The 19,795-nt window shown below is 41.3% G+C and overlaps 1 protein-coding gene across 1 annotated transcript in view; it reads right to left on the reverse strand.

Annotated features, from left to right (window-relative positions):
* LOC124545274 (X-linked retinitis pigmentosa GTPase regulator-like) overlaps positions 1 to 19,795 on the reverse strand; it is a 340,423-nt gene that overhangs the window by 121,216 nt on the left and 199,412 nt on the right. Inside the window, exon 10 of the mRNA XM_047124156.1 lies at positions 8,558 to 8,665. Coding sequence (XP_046980112.1) covers positions 8,558 to 8,665 — 108 coding nt within the window. The remainder of the gene's footprint in view (positions 1 to 8,557; positions 8,666 to 19,795) is intronic.

The following is a 19,795-nucleotide window of genomic DNA, read 5'->3' on the forward strand; positions in this document are numbered from 1 at the left end:
GAGCCCAAGGCTCTGGTCAACTCGACACTTAACCCAGAGGCAGAAAGCTTCATCACCAATCATGAGAAAACAAGCCCAAAACAGACAATCATGGTTGACCTATGCATACAGACGGAGCCAGAAGAGGAAACAGAAGACAATCTGCAACTGGTAGAAAATAATAGCATTGTTCCAGTTCAAAAAGGCCCTCTCCAAACCATTGTGCAAGACAATACAATCACAAGTACAATGCATATGGAAGTACTTCCGAGAGCCCCAGATCCGGATCCTAGAAGGATCTACCCGAACCTGGAGCTTGCTATGCAACTTTCACGTTTGGAGCAGCCGGCTGTCCTGACTACAGCACTCAGGCATGTCGTACGTATAGGGCACAAATATGGCAGAAAGGTCACCTTCTCGACAATGGAGGCTGTGGATAGGATACAGTTAAAGTCAATGAATCTTCCCACAGACTTCGGAGCTCTGTGTGACTTGCTCAGAAGGGTTTTAGAGAGAAGAGGTGAGGAATTCAACATGCAAGAGATATATGTGCAATCTGTCCTTGCAAATGGCCGAATAGCTTCAGATTACAACGAACCATGGCCTGATTGCTATTTCCACACCTATTTCCCATAATATCTGAAATTGTAATTGGACAAATAAACACCCATAACAGTCGGCTGGTCATGCAGGAGCTTCGGAGGGTAGTGGAGGAGAGGAGACTGGATGTAGTCTGTCTGCAGGAGCCATACTCTAGGGCAGGGCAGATCTCCTTCATGTCTACCACTTGGCAGACTATCGTTACCGGAGAAGAGCCGAAGGCAGTCTTAATAGTCACAAACAAGGCCCTAAGGGCCACAACACTAACACAGCTATCAAACAGTCATTGTAACGTAATAGAATTACAAACACCAGCAGGTTTAATATATATCGTAAACATGTACTTCCAATATGGAGGAAATTTTGAAGAATTCTCAGACCACCTTGCGAGAATCATCTTGACACTACGCGGGCGTAGGGTTATTGTTACAGTAGACATTAATGCCAAGTCCCCTATGTGGTACAGCGGCACAAGGGATGCTAACGGTGAGAAGGCTGAAGAACTAATTATGGCTTCCCAACTTGTAGTGGCAAATAAACCTGGTAATCCCCCCACCTACAGAGGAGGTGGAGGGCAGGGAACAAACACTGATGTCACCCTGGCAACTGCAAACGCCATCGGCATCATTGAAGGGTGGGAGGTTATTGAACATGCCACTACAAGTGATCAAAACCTAATTACCTTCTGCCTCAGAGAAGAAGGGTGCCGCTGGGACCTAGGATGGGAAATCCAACTAAATTACAATAAGACCGATTGGGACTGCCTGGCCCGGGAGTGTGACATCCCGCCATTGCCTGAAGGTGACCTGGACATAGATATATATGCCGAAGAGCTGGTAGGATCGATAGTTAACGCGGTCAAGGTCGCTGTGCCAACCAGGAGAAGAGCCGTGGCAGCTTCCCCATCGCCATGGTCTGCCGATCTTGAACGTATGCGTCAGTCTGTGAGACGGGCGAGGAGGTACTACCAGCGAAGTGCCGTCTGGCAAGAAAAACAGTTCTGGCTGCAGCAATACAGGGAAGAAAAAGAACGATTCCAAAAAGAATTAAAACAAGTAAGAATGCAAAGTTGGGAGAGGTATGTTCTGAGCCAGCTAGCCACGGATCCTTGGGGAATACCATACAAACTGGTCACGGAAAAAATCAGGTCCCCTGCGGTTCTCTCGACAATCAGAGACGGAGATAGAATGACAGAGTCGTGGCAGGAAACCGCTGAGGTTCTCCTGCGCACTCTACTGCCAGATGATGAGGTAAATGAGGAGGATGACCTCCAACAACAAATCTGCAGGGAGGATCTAAATGAATACACCAATAACACCATGGTGTACCCCTTCTCAGTGGAAGAAGTGGCAGCACAGATCAAATCACTAAAAAAGGGCAAAGCACCGGGACCAGACGGCATAATAGCGGAGGTGGTGCAATTCCTTGCCCCCCCCCCCCCCCCCCAGCTAGTGGCGTCTCTCATAGGACTGTTCAATGAGTGTCTAAGAACAGGGAGTTTCCCTAAAATTTGGAAAAGGGCCAACGTAATAATCATAAAAAAAGGGAAGGATAAGGACTCCACTGAACCCAAATCCTACAGGCCAATCTGCCTCCTAGATAACTTAGGAAAACTGTTAGAGAAGCTACTGGCAGACAGACTGACAGCACACAGGATGCTGTGTGGGATGAGCGACAGGCAGTTCAGCTTTAGGCCGGGGCGATCGGCGTCTGACGCAATTGCCCTGGGAGCTGAGGTCTGCAGCTCAACCCCGCACAAGTATGTGGTAGGCATCATGGTGGACATCAGTGGCGCCTTCGACAACCTGTGGTGGCCCTCGCTCTTCTCCCGCTTGCGTGAGAAGGAGTGCCCAGGGCCCCTCTATGGCTGTCTAAGGAGCTATTGTATGGACAGGGAGGTATGGCTATCGTCGCCTAGCGGAAGAACAAGTAAAACCATCACGAAGGGGTGTCCCCAGGGATCAGTTCTGGGGCCACTCTTTTGGGATATAAACATAGAACCGCTCCTAGAGAAATTACAACTAAGTGAGGATGTGCTAGACGTGATAGCTTATGCTGACGACCTCCTCCTGCTGGTAGGCGGCCGCAGCCGAGAGGAACTTGAGCCCAAGATAGAACAAGCTATGATAGTGCTTCAGAAATGGTGCCAAGAAGCAAAAATGAAAGTTGCACCACACAAATCTACATATCTATTAATGAAGGGCAGTCTTGTCAGGAATCCAACCGTCAGAATTGAAGGAACTCCAGTTCTTCGGCGTCGAGAGGCTAGATATCTAGGAGTCACAATAGATGAAAAATGGAATTACAACACTCATATAGAAAACATTACGCAACGAGCATTCGAAGTTTTAAATAATCTTATCAGTATAGGCCATAAACGATTCCACCTACCTCCCAAATTGATCAAACTTTATCATAACAGCATCCTAACATCCTTAGTAGGATATGCGAGCGGGGTTTGGGCACACAGGCTCACGAGGGTGGTGCCCGCAGTGACCGTGAGAAGGGTGCAGCGAAATATGCTGTTGCGTTCAGTCGGGGCATACCGAACAACACCTGGGGGGGCCTTACTGACAATAATAGGGTTATGTCCCTTAGACATAAAAATTAGAGGACAGGGAGTGTGGTACTGGGTCTCCAAACGAAAGATAGATAGGACCAGGGAAATCATGGGGGTACAAGTTGGGGATGGATACGAAATAAAGAGAAGGGGCGAAGAGTTATGGCAACAGCAACGGGAAACTGAGGAAACAGGAAGAAGGGTATTCCAGCTACTACCGAACATCAGAGAAAGGCTTCAAATGAGCCACTTTGAGCCAAGTACAGGTCTGCTGCACTTTCTTACAGGTCACGGGCCATATCCGACATATTTATGTTGATTTGGAAAACGGGCGACACCAGCGTGCGACTGTGGTGCTCCGGATGGAACACCCGAACATGTCGTCTATGACTGCATGTTATATGACGATGTGGCACTCGAGTTTAGGAATCAGCTACCAACTAGAGATACATACACATTACTGTGACGTGCCGAGACCTTCAATGTCCTCAACAATTTGGCAAATGCAATATCCCAAAAGATCTTGAGGGAATTCATTAGTAACCAATACGGTTAGAAGATATATAACCCGATGAAGACTCAGGTGCACCTGCAATTCCGCCGAGCGCGGAACTGGCCAGTTGCCTCACAACTGCAATCCGCCGCGCTGTCGGATCAGGGGAGCAGGAGCACCATTCCCGGACTTGACATATGCACTTAGATTTGATAGGAAGTAGTTATACTAGAATAACGTAAAATAAGAATACTAACATCACTAACATAGATAGGGACTGCAGCGATTCTAAAAGTAGTAGGCCAGTCCAGTGCCAGGGGCACGCTCACTGGGGTTAGCTCAGTGAGCAGGCCGTTTTTTAGTAGGTTTGTATTCTGTCTGGCACACATGTAACGCTGCAGAGTAGCTAGTCTTAGAATAATCAAGAGTAGTCAAGCAGTTAGATTAACCCTGTCCATAGCAAGTGCCAGTTAGTAACTAGAATAAGCTGCTTCTTTTTCTCAAGCATAATAATTGGACTCACTAATTACATAAGGTGGCGGGTCAATGTGTATCTCACAATGTTTGTTGATTTCATAAATAATTTGTATCATAATACCTTCATTTGATTGTTTCATAATGTTGATGTTGTTGTATCAATAAAGTTAAAAAAAAAAAAAAATCTATGAATGATCAAAATATCCACGGGTATGCTGCCGGTCTATAGTGTCCAACGGGCACAATATTTCGGCGATCATACATGTCGCCATCATCAGGTGAACTGACGGACTGAGCTCCTGTGAACGTGCCGGCACGGAGATCCGTACGCTATGGCTGCTCAGAGGGAACTGGGTTCGGTCGTGGCGGCGGCCGATTTAAATACCCTCCGCCCGCGGCGCGCTCCCTCCGCCGTGCGCGCCCCGCGCCATGGTCGCGCGGTGGAACAGATTGCGACGGCGTCTGAGATGACGTCGGTGTGATGCCTCTGTCCGCCGTGGTCATCATAACTATACGTTTGCTCGATTTACTCTTGATTAACCCGATCGCTGGTTCCCAAGCCTTGGTAAGATTATAGCCACAGTCACGGTTTATGAGGTCGTCATTGGTGCGAATTTCGATGGCCTCTCTAACAACACTGTCCCAGTATCTCGACGTCTGTACCAGAATCCTCGTGTGTTCATACTCCATGGCGTGATTTTCCGACAAACAATGTTCAGCGACCGCCGACTTGCTCGGATACATCAGTCGAGTGTGCCTCTGGTGTTCACGGCATCGATCCTCGACGGTACGCATTGTCTGACCAATATACGACTTGCCACATTGACACGGAATCTGGTACACGCCGGCCTTCCTCAAACCGAGGTCATCTTTGGCGCTCCCCACCAGTGCACGAGTTTTATTTGGAGGACAAAACACAGTTCCGACCCGGTGTTTCATCAGAATGCGGGCAATTTTCCCCGAGAGTGCGCCTGTGTATGGAATAAATGCAGTGCCTACCTCCTCCCTCGTGACTTCATCCATCTCAACAGGTTGTGCTGCAGTGGTTGGGCGGAGAGCACGTTGAATCTGCCACTCTGAGTACCCATTTTTTCGAAATACAGTAAAAATCTAGTACATAGGGCGCGCACTATCTCTGACGCAGAGAGTCTACCCCAGGAATTGGAACATCTGAGAACTGTATTTCGAAAAAATGGGCACTCAGAGTGGCAGATTCAACGTGCGGTGTCACGCCTCTTCACACAGCATTCTTCTACCGCATGTCACTGTATTTCGCATTGAGGAACTCAAATGTCCAGCAGAAATTAAAATGTCCTGTGGTGCCTCTCCTGCTCCCAATCGGTTGGTTTGACATCCTGCCCCTCTTTTTTTTTTCTTAAAAAAATAAAACACCTTGGAATTAATGCTGGAACAAGAACTCTTAAGAAAATTTGGACTCTTTATAGCGTGTTAGCTAATAACTTGCTGTTCTGTGTGACATAAAATTAAACATAAGATACATAAAACCAGTAAAGATAAGAGACAAGCAAGACAGTACACATTTCTTCAATCCTTAGGTCCTAGCGGCTCCTTTTTGTTTTTTTTGCCTCTCTAATCTTCCAGCTTTACATGGCGTGCTTTCCTTTCTGTGAAAGAATATGTTACTTCATCAAAATTTGCCAAACATTTTGCTACATGAAAAATCGAAATGTCGTCGTCTAATACTGGAAAAGCTGTTAATACAAATAGTATCCAAGACTGGCGTTGTTTCTCGATCTGATTACATTTATTTTGTCACTGTCTGCTAGATAAAAGAAAATAGACCTTTCTAATATTGCAGGAATTAACACACACCAAATAAGCGAGACTGTTTTGGTAATAATGGAAATTTTTATAATATGACAGAATACAATTGCAAAGTACCAATATCAAATGCCCATCTAGCTTACTACACGCAGAAAGCTTTATGTTACGTAATAGTTTCACATTTCATTCATACACTCCAGTTTCTCTAGCGTGAAACCGAAAAGCAATAGTACCAAATTTTTGGATAAGTTTGAAATCGTCATATTCTTCCGTAATTTGCCTGATGTCCCCGTTTCTTCAACTTCCTCATTCTAACAAACAATCTTCTCATGTCCCCCATTTCTTCAACTTCCTTGTTCTAACAAACAATCTTCTCATCACGGCTTCTGTAACTATTCCTACCATCGTCAAAGCTCATTCTCCGGTTAACTCTACTAACTTTGCCAGAATCACCCGTTTAGTTATCCAGCAATTATTCTCTGGTTAGACGTTATTACACGTTTATACAACACATTTTCTGCACTACTCCCACAATATAACTTACGCGGCTGCTAGCCAGGGACTGTACAACTCGCCCTTTCTAGTTTAGCGATTTGACCAAAAATTTTCTGCCAAAATTTCATTTTCTTGGATACACCAAGAAGATAATACATAATCTTTCTTGCCTGTTATTCCTGTTAGTCGCTTATTTCCACTCTGGTAGCCCGAATCTATGAACTTCGCTGGTAATTAAAACAACGCTGATCATTCGCATACCCAGTCCATCACATAAACAAACAGCAGTTGGCGTTCACCTGTTCGGCTTTATTCCAATCAACTCGTATCGCCCGGTCCCCTTTTGTTTGTAGGAAAGTTTATTTCTAGATGCGACGAGGATTCCCTGACAGAGACATCACGTACACTATGCCCGCATTCAAAAATCAACTTATGATTCATTCAGAAATCAACTTAGAAGGTGTTCAAAAATTTTCAAAAACCAACAGGGATGCGTTTCAAAATCATGTGAATAATTGGTAGACCAACGTGCACTAGATGCTAGGTGCTTTGTGACGCAAGGTTTTCTTCCTCAAGAATACTCTAATTGGAAACTCGTCTAAGAGTAAAAGCCGCACATAAATTCACACTTTTTACATGCATACAAAAATCAAAACACCTTTATATTAAACAGATAAATTATGGCATGCAACTACTAATTAAACATTTTCTATTCTAAATAAACTTCAAGAACTTGTATTTCATAATCAATAAAATTTTATCCCGTGAAAGAAACTATTAGTCTGCTAAAATGGATTCAGATTACTGTCAACTCGTGTCTGGACGATGACATCATGAATTGATACTTACTTGGAATGAACAAAATACCTGTACTGAAAAATACTATCAGTTGTGTAATTTACGGACTTTAATGACAAATTTGGAGCCCCCTGCATCGCTACACTGCAATATTTCGACTGACATATTTGCTTACACAAAGTTTCTCAATTATGAAACTAAACTAAACTTGTGTGAGAAACTCTTTGAAACGGTGTGTGTCTGTCTTTATGATAATAGTTTGTACCAGGTAAAAATTATATTATGCCTTCAATACACCAAAAATAATTATATCACACTGAAAATTTAGTTTGCTTGTGATCTAATCTTGTTGTGCTTGTGATCTATCTTGTTGAAAAATGTGACTGCATTGCAATTTAAATGCAGTGGGTTCACAGTTTTCCCCTCTTCACGCTCAGACAGCATGGTGTGGCGGTGGGGGAAATGTTAAGCGGGGCTGAGTGCTTTGGCACTCGTGCCCGGGCAAGGCTCATGCGGTGAAATCTTGGCCCGTCCCTGCTCCACAACACACAAAATTATGAAATTTTTTTCATCGATTATATGCAATCGAGTGCACACCAGGGTGAATGCTGTAGGGTGAGATACCTGGGGTCTTAATCACTATATAGATGGTTTCAATAACTCAGTCCCACCCCTGGAGACCTCTCCTTGCAAGGTTATCACATTTTACCTGTTTGTGTGTTGCATCTGCTGAGACAGAGATTGGAGACCTGCCTAAATCAGTGTGCAAAATTGCCTAACACCACACAGTTCCTCTCAAGAAATGGCTAAAATGAACTGTGAAGTATGTGTTGTAACTCTTAAGACCAGCACTTGACACTACATCTGAACAATTTTTGAAAATTAGTTAATATTCACTAATGTACCAACTGTCAAATGTTTTTTTTTTTTTATCATTCGCTCTTATCTCTAATACATTTACAAATTTTGACATTTTGTGGACATCCACACAGGTCATTTTTGTATGCATCACCTACCTTTTGCGAAGCTAGACAGAATATGAAACATGTATATGCAGACATATCTCACTGAGGTGAGACTTCAAATTTTACAAGTCCGCAAGATATGATTTACGAATTCTGTAAATGCTTCAGGCAGTTCTGAAGCTAAATAGTCTTTGTAACATTAGAAGCAAATATGAGGTAGTGAACTGTATGCAAATTTTCTCAGTCATTTAATTACAGCTAGAAAATTTACAAACTGCATATTGTAACTGCAACATCTGTTACGCTAATTTCTCCTTTTAACTCACTATTAAATGGCCAAAATGTAAAAAATTACTTTGTGCCAGCAACAGGATAAACAAAAATACGTAAGACATTGCTACTCACATCTGTGACATCTGTATTACTGCTGGATTCACTGACTTCCGAACTCAGTTTCTCTTCCAACGTTCGACACCTGGCTAAGACCATTGTATGGCATCCACCACAGGAAACCTACAGAAACGACTGTGTCAGTTCAGCAAGCTCTGTACTACATACTTCAAATAATGCAGAAATTTGATGTGTATTTTGCCACCAGTAAAGTTAAGACTGTCTATAAAACCAGAATAAGTAGAATAACACTCAAACTTGTAAATCATTGAAATTTCCTTTCAGTAATAATAAAGTGCGGAGACAGCAAGGATATGCCATCACTTTTCAAACATCTCGCATTCCTTCAGTTTCTTTTTCAATTTTTCACTCTAGTTACATGTACCACTGCAACATGAAGAAAGGATAACATGAAAGACAGGAACGAGACAAACTTATTGGTCCAATGTCCTTACTCTCAGATCACACAATGCTCCCTTTGGAGTTCAATATGTATAGCAAATGTACCTACTCCAAAACCATGGACCTTGCTGCAGTGTAGTGGCTTAAGTGTCTCAACAATACAGATAGCCATACCTTAGCTGTGACCACATCGGAGAAATATCTGTGAAATGTCAGATTATCGTAAGGTTCCTGAAGAGGAACGGCAGCGTTTACAATAGTTGTGGAGGAAACAGTCTGGATGATTGATCACAGCTGACAAAGATTTACTATGTTGGTACTGCAAACAGCCAAGAACAAGTGGAAACAACAGCCATTGTATTTCCTGAGGGCATCTAGCTTTTCTGTGGGGTATAAAGATGATGATATCCACATGGATATAGAACATTTTGGAGATGAAAATGTGTCCCATTCGAATCTAGGCAGGGGTTACTCAGGAGGATATTTTCATCAGGAAAAGAAGTCTTTCTTTGCCAAGATTGCAATGTAGAAAATAGTGATTAAAATTAGAAATACTTCAGAATACATAGCATTAACAAGAGTATAAAAGCTGTTGGTGGTACATACCAAGATACAAATATGCAGTGTCTACATCAAGAGAATAGGTAAGACACAAGTAAAGCTTCCCAACAGATAAACTTCAATTTTGATCAGCTTTCAATATGTTGTGGTGGAGAGTAAAATAAAGAGTCACATACTTATTATATATGCCCACGTGGCAATTAAGGGGGTGACACACACTCTTTGTAATATCGAAAATGCAGAGAAAATACTTTCTGCAACATCCAAAATTTTTCAGTGTTTCATATCTGCTGATAACTTGTGCTGTACTCCCGGTTCTCAATATGTATGCTTTATTACAGAAACTATAGTTAATATGTAATGGATGTAATAGTGTATTTATTTCTGACTGTATCGCAGTGTCCCTTTCCTTTCCATGCAATCACTGAGTGTCATAAAATATGAAAATTGTTTAACTATTTATTGCCTGTTTTGTGTGTTTGCTAATGACCAGTTTCAGTCTAAATTTTCAGCCTCAGTTACTGTTCATTCTTGTATTGTTTAACAGATGCTTAACTAATCTGAAATTTTGAGTATTAACTTCAGTCACTTAAAGTAATGTAAAATTTCACTGGCAAAGCTAATAACTAAAGATACATCACAAATTAAGAGTGCACAATTTCATTTAGTCTGGATTTAGTTCAGCATGTGACTTCTGCTGGCTTGGTATGAATTTTATTGTTTTTATATTAAAAGTAAAATCAGTTGCTCATTTGCTTAAAGTGGATTCATTTCAATCTTTCAATAATCAAAAGTAAATTGTTTGCCTTTTTCTAAATTTTGCATTATGTTACACTGAGGTTACTTAAAGTAAATTTTTATGTAACAAACTTTTAGTTACATTTCTTTAACCAGTAACTTCATTTAACTTTACTTTCAAAACTTAGTATGAAGGTAATTCGGAAAGTAAATCCTTGGGTAACAGAAGATATATTGAATTTAATTGATGAAGGACAAAATATAAACATGCAGTAAATGAACCAGGCAAAAAGAAATACAAACGTCTCAAAAATGAGATTGACAGGAAGTGCAAAATGGCTAAGCAGGGATGGCTAGAGGACAAACGTAAGGATGTAGAGGCATATCCCACTAGGGGTAAGATAGATACTGCCTACAGGAAAATTAAAGAGACCTATGGAGAAAAGAGAACCACTTTATGAATATCTTTCAAAATTTAGTAAGAGGGTATTTCGGAAAGTAAACATACACCGTACGCTACAGGAACAGAAGAGTTTTGGCGAGCAAGTTGGCAACACTGGTGTTAACCTTGAACCATTAGCTTTTTCCTTGCGGTCGTTCGGCAGCTGAACGTTGCTTCTGGTTGGAGTAGGTCGTGTTTAAAATGGCTGCACTGATTCAGAATCCCGCCAAATGCGAAGTGCACTCCATCATATGTTTTCTTCATGCAAAAGGTCAGCGACCAGCGGATATTCACAAAGAAGTTGTTTCTGTTTATGGGAACATTATGAATTGACAAAATGTAACGAAATGGTGTCGTCATTTCTCTGTAGGTAGGACCGATGTTCATGACGAACAAAGAACAGGTCGGCCATCTGTGATCTCCGATGCCCTTCTTCGGAGAACGGAGGAAGCAATTCGTGCAAATAGACGTCTCACATTGAAAGAATTGCATCAGATCATACCGGACATGACAACTCTTCATGACGTTGTGACTGTCAAGTTAGGGAACAGGAAATTGTGCGCGCGCTGGGTTCCAAAACTGTTAACGGAAGAACACAAACAGAAAACGATGGGCTTTGCACTCGACTTCCTCACACGCTATGCTGAAGCAGGTGATGAGTTCCTTGATCACATTGCGACAGGTGACGAGACATGGGTTTATCACCAAACACCTGAATCCAAGCAACAATCAATGCAATGGCGCCATTCGAATTCACCAAAAGCCAAGAAATGGAAAACATCGATTTCAGCGAAGTAAATAATGGCTTCTGTTTTTTGGGACAGACAAGGCATTCTTCTGTTGGAATTTATGCCTCCTGGAACGACAATTAATGCTGCTGCATATTGCCAGACTTTGAAACGTCTTCAAAGGGCAATTCAAAACAAATGCAGGGGAATGCTGACAAGTGGAGTCCACTTGCTTCATGACAACACTCGGCCTCACACAGTGCTCGTAACCAAAGAACTACTCAAACAATTCAAATGGGACGTATTGGACCATCCGCCATACAGCTTGGACCTTGCGCCCACTGACTTCCATGTCTTCCATTACCTGAAGTCACATCTTGGTGGAAAATCATTCCACGACGATGAAGAGATCAAAGATGAAGTTGAAATGTGGTTCCGACAACCTTCTATGACTGTAGGATACAAAAGCTTGTGCACCGACTTAACAAATGTTTGGATAATGGAGGGGGGGGGGGGGGGGGTGAGATTATGTTTAAAAATAACAAATAATCCAGTTAATAAGATGTAACTGACGTTTTCTAAATAAATGTACTATTTAAGGACTGCGAGCCATTGTATCTTTACTTTTCGAAATGCCCTCGTATTTCAGAATAAGTAACTGAAAACTCAATGCTTTCTGATTCATTTATTTTCTCGTGAACTGTTGTGTTGTAGGAAAGAGTGACAACCTTCTGATGTCACGTCTGTGATTATTTGTTTAAATTTCTTTGCCATTACGAAATGTCGTATTCCTGATCTATGGAACAAGTATGAATGTATACATATGTTAAGATTCTGGAGATTCATTGCCCTAGTGGGCTGGCGACTGATTATTTATCCCCTTTTTAGCTAATCAGTATTTTTTTATGTTGTTAATATTTTTTTGTATTAAAAATACTGTGTTTCCTGAAGGCATATACATGCAGGTCTAGCCATGTGTACAGAGCTTTAGTTCTTCCATATTATTTCTGAAGCCATTTAAATTCCACTCTAGTGCACATAATATCTGCTGATGAAGTTTGCCTCCCCTTTCTCTTTGCACCTTGGTGTAGAGTCCATAGCTATTGGAGGTGGACTAGTGGAATTAGTGAGTCATTTAAAGTGACCACTTCCATTTCCAAATCTTCAAGATCAGAGATGGTTGCTGATTTCACCACTGTTGCTTTACTTTCGAGTCTACTACACTTCCCCTTTTTGGGTAGAAAGCCATAAAGGACCCTGACTGAGTGATAAGCACATTGTGAAGTCTGTAGAACTGATTTTCTGGCTGGTGCTCAGGATTACTGGAGTCTGTAATTAGCCTGTGGCTAAGCCATGTCTCCGCAGTATCCTTTCTTTCTGGAGTGCTAGTTCTGCAGGGTTCGCAGGAGAGCTTCTGTAAAGGTTGGAAGGTGGGAGACGAGATACTGGCAGAAGTAAAGCTGTGAGGACCGGGCGTGAGTCATGCTTCGGTAGCTCAGTTGGTAGGGCACTTGCCCGCGAAAGGCAAAGGTCCCGAGTTTGAGTCTCAGTCGGGCACACAGTTTTAATCTGCCGGGAAGTTTCATATCAGCGCACACTCCGCTGCAGAGTGAAAATCTCATTCTGGATATGTGAGTATAATCTGCATTTTCATAAAAGAGACAGGTTGGCCCTCAGTTTTAAAGAATATAACACCAGACCTAATTTTGTTCTTAGTTTTATGTATTTAATTGATTTTCTAATTTATTTTAACTATTTCTAGTTAGTATCTCTTGCAATAGGGTGAAATCTGTAATTGTCTACATCTACACCTACATATATACTCCACTAGCCATCAAGCGGCGTGTGGTGCAGGGCACAATTCGTGCCAAAGCCATATTCCCCCCCCCCCCTCCCTGTTCCACACGCGGATCGCGCAAGGGAAAAACAACTGTCTGAATGCCTCAGTATGAGCACTAATTTCCCTTAACTTTGAATGGTGATCATTGTGCGATTTGAAAGTTGGTGGTAATAATATATGCTCTACATCCTCGGCGAAGATCGGATTTCGGAATTTAGTGAGCACCCCCTTCCGTTTAGCGTGTTGTCTGTCTGCAAGTGTGTCCCACTTCGAATTTTCAATGAGATTTGTAACACCCTCACGATGGTTAAATCTACCAGTCACTAATCTTGCCGCTCTTCTTTGGACCTTCTCAATCTCTTGAATCAGACCCAACTGGTAAGGGTCCCATACATATGAACAATACTCTTGGACTGGACGAACTAATGTATTGTAAGCAAATTTCCTTTGTTGAAGGACTGCATCGCTTCAGGCATGGGGAGGCATACATGCCTCTGCGATACAGACAGCCGTACCGTAGGTGCAAGTGCAACCGAGGGGTATCTGTTGGGAAGCCAGACAGACGTGTGGTTCCTGAAGAGGGGTAGCAGCCTTTTCAGTAGTTGCAGGGCAACAGTCTGTATGATTGACTCATCTGGCTTTGCAACACTAACCAAATGGCCTTGCTGTGCTGGTACTGCGAACGGCTGAAAGCAAGGGGAAACTACAGCCGTAATTTTTCAGCTTTACTGTATGGTTAAATGATGATGGTGCCTCTTAGGTAAAATATTCCGGATGTACAATAGTCACCCATTCGGATCTCTGGGCGGGGACTACTCAGGAGGACGTCATTATCAAGAGAAAGAAAACTGGCGTTCTACGGATCGGAGTGTGGAATGTCAGATTCCTTAACCGGACATGTAGGTTAGAAAATTTAAAAAGGGAAATGGATAGGTTAAAGTTAGATATAGTGGGAATTAGTGAAGTTTGGCAGCAGGAGGAACAAGACTTCTGGTCAGGTGAATACACGGTTATAAATACAAAATCAAGTAGGGGAATGGAGGAGATGGTTTAATAATGAATAAAAAAAATAGGAACATGGATAAGCTACTATGAACAGCTTAGTGAATGCATTATTGCAGTCATAGTCATACAAGTTTGTGCGCCAGCTAGCTCTGCAGATGAGGAGGAGATTGAGGAAATGTATGGTGAGATAAAAGAAATTATTCAGATAGTGAAGGGAGATGAAAATTTAATAGTCATGGGTGACTGGAATTCGAGAGTAGGAAAAGGAAGAGAAGGAAATGTAGTAGGTGAATTTGGAATGGGGGTAAGAAATGGAAGAGGAAGCCGCCTGGTAGAATTTTGCACAGAGCGTAACTTAATCGTAGCTAACACTTGGTTCAAGAATCACGAAAGAAGGTTGTATACATGGAAGAAGCCTGGAGATACTGGAAGGTTTCAGATAGATCATATAATGGTAAGAAAGAGATTTAGGAACCAGGTTTTAAATTGTAAGACATTTCCATGGGCAGATGTGGACTCTGACCACATTCTATTTGTTATGAACTGTAAATTAAAACTGAAGAAACTGGAAAAAGTTGGGAATTTAAGGAGATGGAACCTGGATGAACTGACAGAACCAGAAGTTGTAGAGAGTTTCAGGGAGAGCATTATAGAACAATTGACACAAATGGGGGAAAGAAATACAGTAGAAGAAGAATGGGTAGCTTTGAGGGATGAAATAGTGAAGGTAGCAGAGGATCAAGTACGTAAAAATAGGAGGGCTGGTAGAAATCCTTGGGTAAAAGAAGATATACTGAATTTAATTGATGAAGGAGAAAATATAAACATGCAGTAAATGAAGCAGGCAAAAAGAAATACAAACGTCTCAAAAATGAGATCGACAGGAAGTGCAAAATGGCTAAGCAGGGATGGCTAGAGGACAAACGTAAGGATGTAGAGGCATACCCTACTAGTGGTAAGATAGATACTGCCTACAGGAAAATTAAAGAGACCTATGGAGAAAATAGAACCACTTTATGAATGTCAAGGGCTCATGCAGAAACCCAGTTCTAAGCAAAGAAGGGAAAGCAGAAAGATGGAAGGGGTATATAGGGGGTCTATACAAGGGCGATGTACTTGAGGACAATACTATGGAAATGGAAGAGGATGTAGATGATGAAGATGAAATGGGAGATATGATACTGCGTGAAGAGTTTGTCAGAGCACTGAAAGACCTAAGTCGAAACAAGGCCCTGGGAGTAGACAACATTCCATTAGAACCACTGACAGCCTTGGGAGAGCCAGCCCTGACAAAACTCTACCATCTGGTGAGCAAGATGTACGAGACCCGCGAAATCCCATCAGACTTCAAGAAGAATATAATAATTCCAATCCCAAAGAAAGCAGGTTCTTTACAGACGAATGGAAAAACTGGTAGAAGCCAACCTCAGGGAAGATCAGTTTGGATTCCGTAGAAATACTGGAACACGTGAGGCAATACTGACCTTACGACTTATCTTAGAAGATATATTAAGGAAAGGTAAACCTACATTTCTAGCATGTGTAGACTTAGAGAAAGCTTTTGACAATGTTGACCGGAACACTATTTTTCAAATTCTGAAGGTGGCAGGGATAAAGTACAGGGAGCGAAAGGCTATTTACAATTTGTACACAAACCAGATGGCAGTCGAGGGGCATGAAATGGAATCAGTGGTTGGGAAGGGAGTGAGACAGGTTTGCAGCCTATCCCCGATGTTGTTCAATCTATATATTGAGCAAGCAGTAAAGGAAACAAAAGAAACATTCGGCGTAGGAATTAAAATCCATGGAGAAGAAATAAAAACTTTGAGGTTTTCCGATGACATTGTAAATCTGTCAAAAAAAGCAAAGGACATGGAAGAGCAGTTGAATGGAATGGACAGTGTCTTGAAAGGAGGATATAAGATGAACATCAACAAAAGCAAAACGAGGATAATGGAATGTAGCCGAATTAAGTTGAGTGATGCTGAGTGAATTAGATTAGGAAATGAAACACTTAAAGTAGTAGATGAGTTTTGCTATTTGGGGAGTAAAATAACCGATGATGGTTGAAGTAGAGAGGATAAAATGTAGACTGACAATGACAAGGAAAGCTCTGAATAAGAGAAATTCGTTAACATCGAGTATACATTAAAGTGTCAGGAAGTCATTTCTGAAAGTATTTTTATGGAGTGTAGCTATGTATGGAAGTGAAACATGGACGATAAATAGTTTGGACAAGAAGAGAACAGAAGCTAAGAAGAATGCTGAAGATTAGACGGGTAGATCATGTAACTAATGAGGAGGTACTAAATAGAATTCGGGAGAAAAGGAGTTTGTGGCACAACTTGACTAGAAGAAGGGATTGGTTGGTAGGACATGTTCTGAGGCATCAAGGGATCACCAATTTAGTATTGGTGGGCAGTGTGGAGAGTAAAAATCATAGAGGGAGACCAACAGATGAATAGACTAAGCAGATTCAGAAGGATGCAGGTTGCAGTAGGTACTGGAAGATGAAGAAACTTGCGCAAGACAGAGTAGCATGAAGAGCTGCATCAAACCAGTCTCTGGACTGAAGACCACAACAACAACATCACTGTACCACTTATCCGATTGTAGTAGAGTTCATTGCACTTCTGTGGGAAAGAAGTAATAGTAGCTTTCCTTTATCATAACTCTATACAGATTATATAAAAGTAATGTTTCACATTACTATGCCTAATTAGGCTGGCGACTGTTTTTATTTCATTTAAGCAAACTTGGTTACTTAAAACATTTCCCAGATTTTAATCTTTAGCTTTCTGGTTTCTTCTGTAGCCTAAATTCAGGTTCGATAAGCAAAATCCATTATGTAACTCACGGTCTATTTACTAAAATCCTCCCAGAGGATAACATTAACTGTGTCGTAATACCATAATTGGTAATACACTGTATGTTGATATAACACGTGACACAGTATAGTGTTATATTTGACTTTTCCCGTGATAGGACTAAATGTTCTGTTGGGCAGTTAATGTTATATGGCGTCTAAGGATCTTAACTGTTTTACAATCCCAGATACACTAACCACTATGTCAGCCATCCTTGCGCTTGTTCGATAATTGAAATGGGGAATGTTGCTGCAGTCCTCTTTCGTAAACGAGTTTTTGAAAGCTAGGTTTAGAATTTCGGCCTTCTGTTTATCACTCTCCGTTACATTACTCATACTGTCAGCAAGAGAAGGTATTGAATTATTTGTAGCGTTCATAGATTTTACGTAAGACCAAGATTTTTTGGGGTTATTTTTAGAATCTGCGTATAAAATATTGCTTTAAAATTCGTTAAAAGAATCTCTTATTGAGCTTCTGACAGCTGCTTTCATTTCGCATAATTTCTGTTTGTCAGTGGGGCAGTGACTAAGTTTAAAATGACTGTGCAAAATTCTCTGCTTTCTCAGCAACTTCCTGATATATTTGTTGTACCAAAGTGGATCCTTTCGCTCCCATATATTTTTCCTAGGCACATACTTCTCTAGCACGTGGTGGGCAATACCTTTATATTCCGATCAAAGATGCTGAATGCTTGGAGCTGACTATGAAGATATTCATTAATGACACTTTTATGTTCTTTCCCAAACAAGAAAACTCCACTTTTTTAACTTCCACTCACATATAAGCCACAACGACATTATGGTTGCTAATACCTTATTCTAGATTAACTTCCTCAAAAATATCAGGTCTGTTTGTTGCCAAGATATCTAAAATGTTCCCGTCTCGAGTTGGTTTTCTAACCAATTGCTCAAAGTCGTATGTTGAGAGCACTCCTAGAATAACTTCACCTCTGCCCCCTGTGTGTAATTTTCTCAGTCAGTGGATGCCAGAGTAAAGTCTCCACCTATAACTCATGGATAATTTGGATATTTATTTCCTATGTACGCAAGACTTTCCCTAAAACGTTCTGCGACATTTGTTGCAGATGCTGGTGATCTATAAAAACATCCTAATACAATGGTCAACCTTGTCTGATTGACAGCTTTACCCACACCATTTCACAGTCGGACCCATTGTCGATCTCAACTGCCTTTAAACAGCTTTCAACTGCAGTGAACACATCACCTCCCATAGCATCAGTCCTATCCTTCCTAAACATTGTTTAATCCGAGTTCAAGATTTCACTGCTATTTATGTCTGGTTTTAACCAGCTTTTGGTACCTAATACAGTATTGGCATTGCTACTGTTTATTTCGTAGAGTAACTTGGGGGGCCTTGCTACAGACATTTCAACAATTTACTAACATGATGATGATGATGATGATGAGTCCCATACTTCTGTATAGAGCGTAGGGGAGTGACGCGGGAGACCCGCGCCGCCTTACTAGGCAAGGTCCTATTGGAGCATATTGTTTCGTAACTTAAATTACCGTATATTGTTGACATATAAACAAATATAAATTCTTGATATGGTTATAATAGAGGGAAACATTCCACGTAGGAAAAATATATCTAAAAACAAAGATGATGTGACTTACCAAATGAAAGTGCTGGCAGGTCGACAGACACACAAACAAACACAAACATACACACAAAATTCAAGCTTTTGCAACAAACTGTTGCCTCATCAGGAAAGAGGGAAGGAGAGGGAAAGACGAAAGGATGTGGGCTTTAAGGGAGAGGGTAAGGAGTCATTCCAATCCCGGGAGCAGAAAGACTTACCTTAGGGGGAAAAAAGGACGGGTATACACTCGCACACACACACACACATATCCATCCACACATATACAGACACAAGCATAGTCTTTCCGCTCCCGGGATTGGAATGACTCCTTACCCTCTCCCTTAAAACCCACATCCTTTCGTCTTTCCCTCTCCTTCCCTCTTTCCTGATGAGGCAACAGTTTGTTGCGAAAGCTTGAATTTTGTGTGTATGTTTGTGTTTGTTTGTGTGTCTGTCGACCTGCCAACACTTTCATTTGGTAAGTCACATCATCTTTGTTTTTAGATATACAAATATAAATTCTGTAATAACTGTAAACATTTGGAAGACAAAATGCTATTATTCTTAAAGTATCTATTTGACTCTAGTCCGAAACATGTTAGCAAAACCAGCCCGTAATTAATTCCAAAGTAATTAACAGTTATGTCAAAAGTATTGTTTGTGTAACTATATATGTTAATTTCATCATTTAAACAAATAATTTGGCTTAAGCCTTGTGCTGTTTGAAAGAACAAATTTTTCGATGTATTCAGTTAATTTAATGAGTTAGGTTTTAATTGTAATTATGCAAATTTAACTTCAAACAATGTGTGGTTTCGGCACCTATTATTTTGAAGATATATAAGGGCCGAATTTTTGGCCACGAGACTGTCATTCCATGACCGAGTTTCAGACAAGAAACCTGTGTTGGTTACAGTGACAACAATGCATCAACTTAACAGTGAAATGAGTGTTACAGCAATAGGCCATGTGTAAAAACAATGACATTGTCTGTTTCCAAATGTACCTGTGTGAACATTGTGGTTAGGTTTTTACTGGTCGTAGGTATTCAACAGTTAACTACTGTA

Source organism: Schistocerca americana, chromosome 8 (genome assembly GCF_021461395.2).
Source record: "Schistocerca americana isolate TAMUIC-IGC-003095 chromosome 8, iqSchAmer2.1, whole genome shotgun sequence".
In the NCBI taxonomy this organism is placed as follows: Eukaryota; Metazoa; Arthropoda; class Insecta; order Orthoptera; family Acrididae; genus Schistocerca; species Schistocerca americana.